General features: G+C 45.3%; 1 protein-coding gene across 3 annotated transcripts in view; it reads right to left on the bottom strand.

Moving 5' to 3' along the window:
- Positions 1-11,694, bottom strand: part of ZNRF1 (zinc and ring finger 1, E3 ubiquitin protein ligase) — a 127,956-nt gene extending 116,262 nt beyond the window's left edge. For 2 of the 3 annotated variants that reach the window (XM_011946028.1, XM_011946027.1), the window contains exon 1: positions 10,949-11,694. In XM_011946028.1, coding sequence (XP_011801418.1) covers positions 10,949-11,372 — 424 coding nt within the window. In that variant the 5' untranslated portion in view covers positions 11,373-11,694. The remainder of the gene's footprint in view (positions 1-10,948) is intronic. The other variant, XM_011946026.1, reaches the window with a different exon arrangement.

Genomic DNA, 11,694 nt, shown 5'->3' on the forward strand with positions numbered 1-11,694 from the left:
AGCTTCTCCTAGCCGGGCATGGTGGCTCACGCCTGCAATCCCAGCACTTTGGGAGGCCAAGGCAGGCAGATCACTTGAGGTCAGGAATTCAAGACCAGCCTGGCCAAATGGCGAAACCCCATCTCTACTAAAAATACAAAAATACAAAATTAGCCGGCTGTAGTGGCACATGCCTGTAATTCCAGCTACTTGGGAGGCTGAAGCAAGAGAACTGCTTGAGCCGGGGAGACAGAGGTTGCAGTGAGTGGAGATCATGCCACTGCACTCCAGCCTGGTGACAGAGCCAGACTCCTCAAAAAAAAAAATACGTACAGAGATGACTAATTTCAGAACAACTCTTCATGAAGTATGGATTAATTACTTTTCAGAGGGCTCAAGCTACTACCAACAAGAAAGCTGAAGCACTGCTATGACAAGTCTGATTCACCAAGACCAAGATGAGAGACCATACATACCTAAATACGAGGTGAAATTTCTCCGAAAATTATCCTTCTGAAAGTAAGGCACTACCAAGAGCCAAAGTACTCATAAAATCTCTCGGCATGAAACAATTCATTAAATTCTTTATTTTGAGAAAAATGTACTCAAATATAACACAGATTTATTACTTATTCCCGAGGGGAATACATTACAGTGTTGGCTATCATAAACAAGGCTTTAAAGTTTCTTAAAACTACACTAAAATCAACAATGAAAGAAAAAAGCCACCCAGGCTGGGCGCGATGGCTCACACCTGCAATCCTAGCACTTCAGGAGGCTGAGGCGGGTGGATCACCTGAGGCCAGGAGTTCGAGACCAGCCTAGCCAATATGGTGAAAACCAGTCTCTACTAAAAATACAAAAAGTAGCCGGGCGTGATGGCAGGCGCCTATAATCCCAGCTACTCTGGAGGCTGAGGCAGGAGAATCACTTGAACCTGGGAGGCGGAGGTTGCAGTGAGCTGAGACTGCACCACTGCACTTCAGCCTGGGCAACAGGGCAAAACTCCGTATCAAAAAAAAAAAAAAGAAAGAAAGAAAGAAAAAAGCAACCTGATTCAAACGTGCATATACAAATAGATATTTCTCCAAAAAAGATATACAAATGGCCAATAAACACATGAAAAGATCCTCAACATCACTAATCATTAGAGAAATGCAAATGAAAACTATGGGATACTACCTCACATCCATTAAGATGGCTACTATTAAAGAAAAAAAATAAAAAGAAAGAAAAACCAGAAAATAACAAGTATTAGCAAGGATGTGGAGAAACTGGAAGCCTGTGCACTGCTGGTAGGAATATAAAATGGTGCAGCTGCTGTAGAAAACAGTATGGTGGTTCCTCAAAACATTAAAAATAGAATCACCAAATGATGGAGCAACTCCACTTCCGGGTATATCCTCCAAAGGACTGAAAGCAGGGTCCTGAAGAGATATTAAGAAATTCACATTTCTAACAATGAATTACAGCTATTTACAACAGCTAAAATGTGGAAGCAACCCAAGTGTCCAGCAACAGATGAATGGAAAGTGAAATGTGGAAGACAGACAATGGAATACGATTCAACCTTTACAAGAAAGGAAATTCTGAAACATGCTACAATGTGGATGAACCTTGAGGACATTATGCTAAGTGAAATAGGACAGCCACAAAAAGACACTGTAGGAGTCCACTTACATGCAGTATTTAGAGTATCACTAAAGGGTAAACTTAAAAACGGTTAAGATAGTAAATTGTTACATATATTTCATGACAGTTTAAAAAAAAAAAACTGGGGAGGTGGGGGAGAGGGGAGCCAGCACAGAAGTGTAGATGTTGTGAAGCTCAGAGACATAGACTTATAATACCAAGGAGGAAATTTCCTTCTGGGTATTTGTGGCTTGGGATAAATTTTACAAAGACAGATTTAAAAAGTGGTGAATCATGCTTCTAGAAAATAGTGTTCAATGACCAGAAAGAAAAGTGGCTCTAGGGATGACAAAGATACTGAAATCAAAGATGCAGATGAAGAGTTTGAAAATCAGTTTTTCTTTTGATATTCTCACTGAAAGGACAGAGGACCCCTTGTACTAAGACATAGGAGGAATTTCTTGGTGGGTTCTCGGCTAGAACCACAAAGAAAAGATCACCTGCCCCAACCCAGAATTAGGGCTTTGGAAAAAAATAAGTGAAGAGAAGAAGTATATACCCTCGTGGCAGCCTCATGGACAAACACCTACTTTTATCTGTTTATTCAACAGAGGAGCTGATGAAAAGGTGAAATCTCCCAGAAGCTAAAATATACAGACTCTTAAGGAGTGAGGAAGCAAAGATTCTTGGAAACAATAAGTTAATTGCTGTATAATAAATATATATATTCTCAGCACCTACCATAGGTCCTGGTATACCAGAGGCTATCAATGGAATAAATGAATGTTTTTGTTCAACAGATCGTCACACACAAAGGAAAAAAAAGTCTTATATTTTTGGGTCAGTCACAGAAAAGGAAAAACAGGTCTTCCAACCTCTTTAAAGCCTGGATTCATCCTAAGCTCTTGACTTGTCCAGCTGCCTGGCTGGGGATGTAGGAAAGAGGGTAACTCAGGAAGCCCTTCTGTAGCACCAGCAGCCAAAGAAGAAAAGTCAGGAGGAAGACAAGTCCAGAAGGAAAGGGGACACTGACACAATTACCCTCTGTTCAGAGCAAATTCAATTCTGAGACCAAGGCAAATTGGCTTGGGCCTACATGCAGGCAATAATGCTTAGTCCCACGTAAAAGAAAACCATCAAATAGCCAACAATGTTGTTCCTGGTTGAACCTACCCCCTGGGAGCTGTAGAGATTGCTTAGCAAATATCTGACTAGAAATACTGAAAATAAAGGCCAGACACAGTGACTTCACACTTAAAATCCCAGTACTTTGGGGAGCTGAGGCGGAAGGCTCATTTAAGGCCAGGAGTTCAAGACCAGCCTGGGCAACATGGTGAGACCAACTTCTCTACCAAAAAAAAAAAAGTAAAAAAGTTATCTGGGCACGGTAGCATAGTATCTGTAATCCCAGTACTCCAGAGGCTAAGGCATGAGAATTGCTTAAGACCAGGAGTTCCAGCCTGCAGAGAGCATGATCTTGCTATTACACTCCAGCCTGGGCAAGAGAAGAAAATCCTTTCTCTAAAGAAAAATAAGAAGAAAAAATAAATAAAAAGAAAGCCAATGAATATATGAAAAAAGCATTCAGAGTTTATTTCTATGTTTAGGGAGAGAAAAACTAAATGCTTGGTGGAGTTGAGTTTCAGATGCAGAAGTTCTTCTCACTTGCTTTCAGGTTCATTTGTTACAAACTTAGATTCTTGGGTCTCCAGCTCTAGTGAGTTCTGGGAGTGGGGTCCAGTCATCTGCATTGTTAACTACCTCCCTAGAGAATACTGGGCACCGTTAAGTTTAAGAACCCTTTGAACCATTCACAGAAATCAGGAGAGCTCTTGTCTGTATCTGCCTCCTTCTTGTTGGAGATCCACGAGTGCACTATAAATTCTCATCATGCCTCCCCTAACTTGGAGTTTACAGGGATCCAGTGAACTCTTCCTTCCTCCTTTCTCCCAACAGAGGAAAGCTGTGTGTTCAAGACTAACAGTTCTAGGGAGGTCTCAAGGTAAACAGTCTCATCAGTCTAGAAACTATTTCAGCTGCTGCTTTAGGATTAAATTTGGGGTCTGGCATGGTAATCCCTGTAATCCCAGCACTTTAGGAGGCTGAGGCAGGAGGATCACTGGAGCCCAGGAGTTTAAGACCAGCCTGGGCAACAAATGGAGACCCCAATTACACAAAATTAAAAATCAGCCAGGCATAGCGGCATATGCCTGTGGTCCCTGCTACTCAGGAGGCTGAGGAAGGAGGAACGCTTGAGCCCTACAGGCTGAGGCTGCAGTGAGCCATGATCGTGCCACTGCACTCCAGCCTGAACCGAGCAAGACCCTGTCTAAAAATATATATATAAAGGACAGAAACCCAACTGCTGGATCCAAGGATAAACCTGTGTTCAAGTGAGAACCTAAGATTCAGAAGTGAAAACTGCTGGGTCTCTAAGAATCCCCTTCTCACACTCAAGACTAAAACCATGGTAATTACTATGAACCATCTGATTCAGACTAGGCCATGAGAAAGCTTGGAAAAGAAACAGACTGAAATTTATATGTAACCATCATCCTAAAAGACTGAGGTGGCCAGGCGCGGTAGCTCATGCCTGTAATGCCAGCACTCTGGGAGGCTGAGGCAGGCGGATCACCCGAGGTCAGGAGTTTGAGACCAGCCTGGCCAACGTGGTGAAACCCTGTCTCTACTAAAAATACAAAAATTAGTCAGGCATGGTGGTGCATGCCTGTAATCCCAGCTACTTGGGAGGCTGGGGCAGAAGAATCACTTGAACCTGGAAGACGGATGTTGCAGTTAGCTGAGATCGCGCCACTGTACTCCAGCCTGGGTGACAGAGTGAGACTCTGTCTCAATCAATCAATCAATCAATCAATCAATCAATCAATCACTAACTGACTGACTGACTGAGGTTAAGATTTAGGTTTTGAGCTAACTTCAAGATTCTAGAACCACAACCTCAGTGATCCACTGTCATTAAAAACACCCCTACCTGAGGATGGGTAGGAGCAGAATCAATATCCCATTTAATTTGTTACCACCACTTCCCTATGAAGTTTTTCCAATTTTGAAACTGTCAAAATTGAAGCTTAGTTTTATAATTGGGTATACAGCAGTACCCCTTGTCCAAGGCTTCACTTTACGTAGTTTCAGTTACCCGTGGTCAACGGAGGTCTGAAATATTAAGATACCATCATGCACCGCCCAACATGCATGGGTCAACAACCAAATGCATACATGATGGTGGTCCCGTAAGACTATATACTGTACCTTTTCTATGTTTAGACACACAAATGCTCACAACTGTATTACAATTGCCAACAGTGTTCAGCACAATCACATGCTGCACAGGTTGGTAGCCTAGGAGCAGTAGGAGCAACATATAATCTAGGTATGTAGCAGGCTATACCACCTAGGTCCATGTAAGTACACCCTAAGATGTTTGCCCAGTGACAAAATCCCTTAATGACCCATTTCTCAGAAAGTATCCCTATCATTAAGCAATGCATGACTGTACTTTGAGACAGGGAGAGAGAAAACACATTCACATAACTTTTATCATAGCATATTGTTATAATTGTTCTATTATTAATTACTGCTATTGAGTTTTTATTGTGCCTGATTTATAAATAAAACTTTATCAAAAGTACGTATATACAGGAAAAGACACAGTAGATACAGGGTTCAGCTTAGGTACTATCCACAGTTTCAGGCATCCACTGGGGGTATTGGAACGAATCCCCTTTGGATAAGGAGGAACTACTACACTCAAATTTCTGTGCCCAATATGCTTGGGGTGAATACCACATATGTAAAATACACAGCATGTTCCTTTTCCCGAAAGGAACTAGAGCTTGCTTCATCATTTCTTTAGCTAAGAGTGGCCTAACTCAAAGTATTCCTTGTGACATGACATATTGAGGTGCATCCTTGTTTAATATCAAAATGTACATATCCCATAAAACAAACACTTTAAGAGCTAAGCCACTGTTTCTTACAACACCATTCAAACCTCAGTAAGCAAGAGTTAACTATGACCTTCAAGAAATTATCTTTGCCTCAGGGTAACTTTTCTATTTTAAGAAAATAAGCCCTCATGGTAATAAAGAGCTAAAAATTCTGCTTTTTTAAAAAAGTTTTCATTAACAATAGAAGTTTTGCAGGGCAGGAGACCCATCATGCTCTCTGGAGACCACAGAATGCTTTTCCCTCTCCAGAAACCAGGTGAAGGCCCATTACTTCCAGCACACCTATGGCAGGGCACAAAGGCTTTCTGATCCACTCCAAGGGAACTGGCAACTCTCCCCCATTAGCTAACAATAAAAGAAAATTAAATCACTTGAGAACGCTACAGTGGCAGCAAAATAGAACCCAAGAGATATCCTGCTAGCATGTTCAAAGACTTATTAAAAGGCACCTTGGGCCAGGCATGGTGGCTTATGCCTATAATCCCAATACCTTGGGAGGTTGAGGTGGGAGGATTGCTTAAAGCCCAGAGTTTGAGACCAGCCTAGGCAACACAGTGAGACCTCATCTCTACAATAGATTATATAAAAATTAGCCAGGCGTGGTGGTGTGCACCTAAGTTGCAACTACTCTGGCAGCTGATGTGGGAAGATGGCTTGAGCCCAGGAGTTTGAGGCTACAGTAAGCCATGATTACACCATGGCACTCCAGCCTGGGTGACAGAGCAAGGCCCTGTCTCAAAAAAAAAAAAAAATAACAAAAACAAAACACAATCACCTTGTATCAGTCTCAGTTGATGGCTTGATAACAATAAAGAACAGTTTAGACTTTTCTGAATGTGTGTGTGTGTGTGTGTGTGTGTATATATATGTGTGTGTGTGTATATATATATGTGTGTGTGTGTATATATATATATGTGTGTGTATACACACACACACACATATGACTAAGAAGTTGAAGTGAAGCCCTCAGTGGCCAGCCCTTTTACAGTAGAAACTAGAAAACAGCAACTTCTTTCAATATGGTGAATCCTGCATGTTTTGTATCCTACATTTGGAAACCCATACTCTGAGACAAATAGAACTACTGAAAGAGTGACCAGACCTCCAGAATAGCACCGAGGCAGCCATCAGGAGTTACAGCAAAACTTACATTTTAACGTGGAATGGAAGGGACTCACTCTGCTTCTAGAAAGCAGCCCTTATCAGCGGCATTATGAGTAAAAGCAGCCCACCAATGCAGGTCAGACTTTAGGACACAGAAACAGATTTCACTTGGGTGCTACAGCTGGCACAGCTGTAAACCTCTCCACCCATCAAATTCTGAGATGATTAGACCAGGCACGGTGGCTTATGCCTGTAGTCTCAGCACTTTGGGAAGCCAAGCTGGGAGGATCATCTGAGCCCAGGAGTCTGAGACTGCAGTGAGCTACGATCTCGCCACTGCACTCCAGCCTGGGTAACAGAATGAGACCCTGTCTCAAAAGGAAAAAAAGAAATCTGAGGTGACTGAAGGTAGACAACTATAAGAGAGTGCCCCCATAGGAACTCCACCACTCTCCATTTAGATGTCCTTTGGCTTTTGTGCACATTATCTCATGAGACCCTCACCATGACTCTGAGAGGTAAGCAGGACAGGTGTCTTCTCCATTTTACTGATGAATAAATTGTGACTGAGGTTAAATGACTCACTTGCCCAAAGTCACAGGTCATGCAGCTGATCAGCTGCCTAACCAGGAAATGGGCCTAGCACTCTGACTCGCAGGCCAGCACAATCTCCAGGACACCACGAGACTTCCTAATGTTTTCAGGTAAGAGGCAGAAGAGGGTACTGGTTAAGAGCCCAGGTTCTGGCACCAGCCAACCTACATTCCGATCCCATCTCTACCACCTACTAACAGCCTGATCTTGTGTGAGTTCCTTAACCTCCCCCAAACCTGTTTCCTTACCTGTACAATGGGCGTAGGGGAGAACAGTCTTACCTCATAGTTATAGTGATGATTAAGTGAGATGATGAACATAAAGCACTCAAATTCATGTACTCAAAAGATGTGAGAGGAAGGCACAGTGCAGGACCCACAGCAGAGATCAAGGAACACAGTCCTGCTCTCATGGAGCTTAGACTTTAGACAAACTGTACGCAAAAAAAGTAACAGATAAAATGCTTACAAAGTATGTTAAGAATGATTAAGGTGCAGGGCGCAGTAGCTCACGCCTGTAATCCCAGCACTTTGGGAGGCCGGTTCAGGCAGATTACCTGAGGTCGGTAGTTTGAGACCAGCCTGATAAACATGGAGAAACCCCCATCTCTACTGAAAATGCAAAATTAGCCCCAAGCTTATTGGGCGTGGTGGCACATGCCAGTAATCCCAGCTACTCCGGAGGCTGAGGCAGGAGAATTGCTTGAATCCGGGAGGCGGAGGCTATGGTAAGCTGAAGTCAGGCCACTGCACTCCAGCCTGGGCAACAAGAGTGAAATTCCGTCTCAAAAATAAAAAAAAAAAAGAATGATTAAGGTAACAAGTGAGTGACTGGAGAGAATAACAGGAGGGGCCAATTTTTAAGAGTGGTCTCTAAGTCCTAAGGGATCAGAAAGAAGATTTCGTGTGAAGAATGGACAGAAAAGCACTCTAGGCATGGGGAATGGGATACGTGGGGGTCACAGCACAGGGAAGCCAGGAACCTGGAGAAGACAAATGTGACTACAGCGCTTCCTCTCCCGGGATGTGCGGAGCAAGGCTGGAGCTCATGAGGATGACCACAACTACCTTCAAAACGACAAAGATGAGGCTCGAGAGAGGGGATATGTCTTGCTCAAGGTCACAGCTGCTCAGAGGAGGAGCTGGGACCAGGGCCCTTCAGTATTCTACCTCTAGACTCAGCCTAAGCCCACGCTCTCTGAGATGGCCTCGGATACACTGAACTCCCCCATGTATTTCACTGACAACTGTTTTCTGTACCCATGAAGAGTTGCAAGAGCACCTTGAAAACACAAGGAAACGCATCATATCAACTTCCAGGCATCTAATCAATTGTGCACCAAAATCTTTACCCTTCTAATCTTACAACACAACAGCAAACGCTGCTTAGACGTTACTCAAAGGCTCCAAAGCAGAAACAAGTTTGGCTTCTTGCAGCAATGAGCCACAGAGGAAACATGTCCTGGAAGATCCCATGGTCTGTTTCAGGTGAGATGGAACCAATGCTGCACACGAAGGTTCATCTCAAATGAACTGCACAGGAAAAATTAATTACTTTATGTAAATAAAAGAATAAATCCCTAAAGCAGTGGTTCTCAACCAGAGTGATACCACCCACACTCCAGAGGGCATTTGGGAGTTCTTGGGGACATTTTGGGGTGACACACTGAACTGCTGGATGCTATCAGCATTTAGTAGGTGGGGCCAGGTATGCTCAATGTCTTGCAGAAGGACATGATGGTCCTACACAGTAAGGAACAGATTACCTACAATATTAGTAGCAGCCTACCATACACGCTTTCGACACCCTTCCCCAAAGGATTAATGTGCTCCAACTTTCCTGTCCCCACAGTTGAGTGGCTCTCCCTACTCTCACCATAACAGGATGAAAAAAAATAAGGTTTCACAGCTTAGGGCTGAAATTCTGGAATCCAATTATAAGCTCATAACTTTAGCATGGAACCTGGCAGTAGCATAATAAATAAATTTTTAGTAAGAGACAGACTTAAGAAATTTCAGCAAAGAAAAAAAAAAACTCCCTTTCTTCCTCCCTACATATCTCATGTTTTTCAACACACAAAATTCTGTGATTTTAGAGAAACTTCTTATAGTGCTTTTAAGTTCAAAACCAGATGCTCATTACAGTTCTTCTAAACACCTAACCAGTCATCTAAAAATATGGCTCTCTGGACTAAATTTCATAGGAAAAATTATTAATTTCAAAATGCCTAATTTTGATCAAATGCCTGAAAGAGCCAAAGGCAATCATGTCTTGCATCTCATTCAGTCAGAGTTCGATGAGGTCAGAAAAGCTCCAATGATATCCGGAGGTCTGTTCAGAGTTTAAAATATCATCCTAACAATTCACAAGCTACTTCTAAGGGTTACCCTAAAATAGTCACTAATAGTTTCTCCCCCAACTCTATTTCACATAGTTTATAGAATTGACAAAAAAACAAACCAAATGAAAACAAACCCCAGGCTATTTGCAGGGAGGGGGAAAGCGATACCTCAAAAGTCAACCCTATTTCACAGTAGGTAAAACAGTGATCCACGAGATATTACCCTCCATAAAGTACCCTAAAGGCAGGAGCAATCTTTCCCCTACACAATATCTAAATTTTCCCAACTCACCCAAAAGAACCTTAAGATGTCACTTATTCACTCAACTTGCCAATTAGAAAACAGCGGCCCCACACACCTTTTGGCCAATTTTCTAGAAGCCTGACCTAGCAACAGACCTGTCTTCCTCCTGCCAGGCCTTTTCTGCCCTCCCAGAAGGAGCCTGGGAAATCCCCCTCCAACCTTTTGCTGGCCTGTCACCAGAAGTTCATAAAATGAATTCATCCAGATTCTCTGAATCGTCCTTTTCCCCAGTCATGTGCCAACAGTCAGGCAATAATGCCCCACCTTGACAGGCTCTCTGTTACAAAAAGATGCAGATTCACAGGAAGACCAAGCACTTAGCATGGAGCAGAAGAAAAAAGATGGAGGGAGGTGAGAGTCGTGGAGCCAAGCCTGCTGCACGCAGTACGGGTGACCAGAGCCCTGGTCCTGCAAAGCCCCCGCGAGACTCGCCGGCTGGGCCCTTCGTACAGCAGCCACACCTGTCTATGCCAGCCGCCTGCCGGCTGCTCCATTTTAAACATTTCAAACAGATCTCCAGCAGGGTGGCAAAACTGGGCACCTCTCTCCCAGCAAGACTGAGAGCCCTAATCCAGGCATCACTTGCCCCTAATTTTATTTCATTTTCGTACTCTTTGTTTAGGAGACACTGCTTGCTCCAACCGGCTCCATCTCTCTGTTACTGGCGAGGCAGGCACAGTGCTGCAGTGGCAGAATGGAAGCACCCAGGCTGACTTGCTCTCAGCCAGAGAAGACCTCTTTTCTGAGGAGGGAGATGCCAATAAATGGGACTCCAATAGGTAGGCTTCGCTCTGCCCTTCCACAAGTGAACACACGCCGGGAGTCCTAAATCGCCAGGCTCTGCAACCTTGCAGAAAGCCTAGTTTCCAGAGGATAGGTATCCCATTCATCCTTTGGCATCGGGAACCAAAGGGAAGGCAGACAGATCCCGGTCGTGCACTATATTCCCAAACCTTGGCACGCACGCGAAGGCTTGGGGCGCCCCGGCGCGCCCTCCCTCCGAGGCCTCCACCACCGTGGACTCACCACTGTGCGAGCTGAACCACCTGGGTGCGATGTGCAGAGGTAGAGCATCCGCCAGCGAGGCTCGGGAGCCCAGGTACAGCATCCCGTCTCTATGGTGACTGCCGCCCGTCTCCTGGTAACCATTGCCATGGGCATAGGTGGAGTCGGACGCGGACCCTCCGCCGCCGGGCGCCCTCTCAGAGTCGCCGGTGCCCCGGGAGGCGGGGGTGTAGAGGCCAAAGGGCACCCCCCCGGCTGTACTGGGGTCCATGCCCATGCCTGCCACGGAGCTGACCGAGCGGCTGCGCAGCCCCATGGCCCCGCCGCCCGTCCGGTAGTGCCCGAAATGGGGCGCCCCTCCCGGCGGCGGCACGGCGCTGTCATCGGTGGAGACCCCCGGGAAGGGGCCCCGGGAGCGGGCCGCCGTGCTCTGCTTGCCCCCCATGCTCGCCCGGGCCCCGGTGGGGCGGGAACCTGGAGGCCGAGACCCTCCCCCACTTCTCAGCAGCGGGGGGAGGGCTGGGCGAGCATAAAGGGGGAGAGAGTCAAAAAGGAGACCCGGAGGGAGAAAAGAAAAAAAGCAAAAGAAAAAAGGAAAAAACCCGCGGGGCGGAAGAGGCAGGCGGGCGGGCGGGGATCCCAAACTCAGAATTTCAAACGATCCAAGCCAAACGCATGTTTCCCCTCAAGGTCCAAAGAGGCGCAGTCCGGCGAGGGCTCCGCGCGCCACAGGCCGCCCCCGGGCTCCGAAAGCCGGGGGAGCCGCA

This window comes from Colobus angolensis, unplaced genomic scaffold (assembly GCF_000951035.1).
Source record: "Colobus angolensis palliatus isolate OR3802 unplaced genomic scaffold, Cang.pa_1.0 Scaffold248, whole genome shotgun sequence".
Taxonomy (NCBI): Eukaryota; Metazoa; Chordata; class Mammalia; order Primates; family Cercopithecidae; genus Colobus; species Colobus angolensis.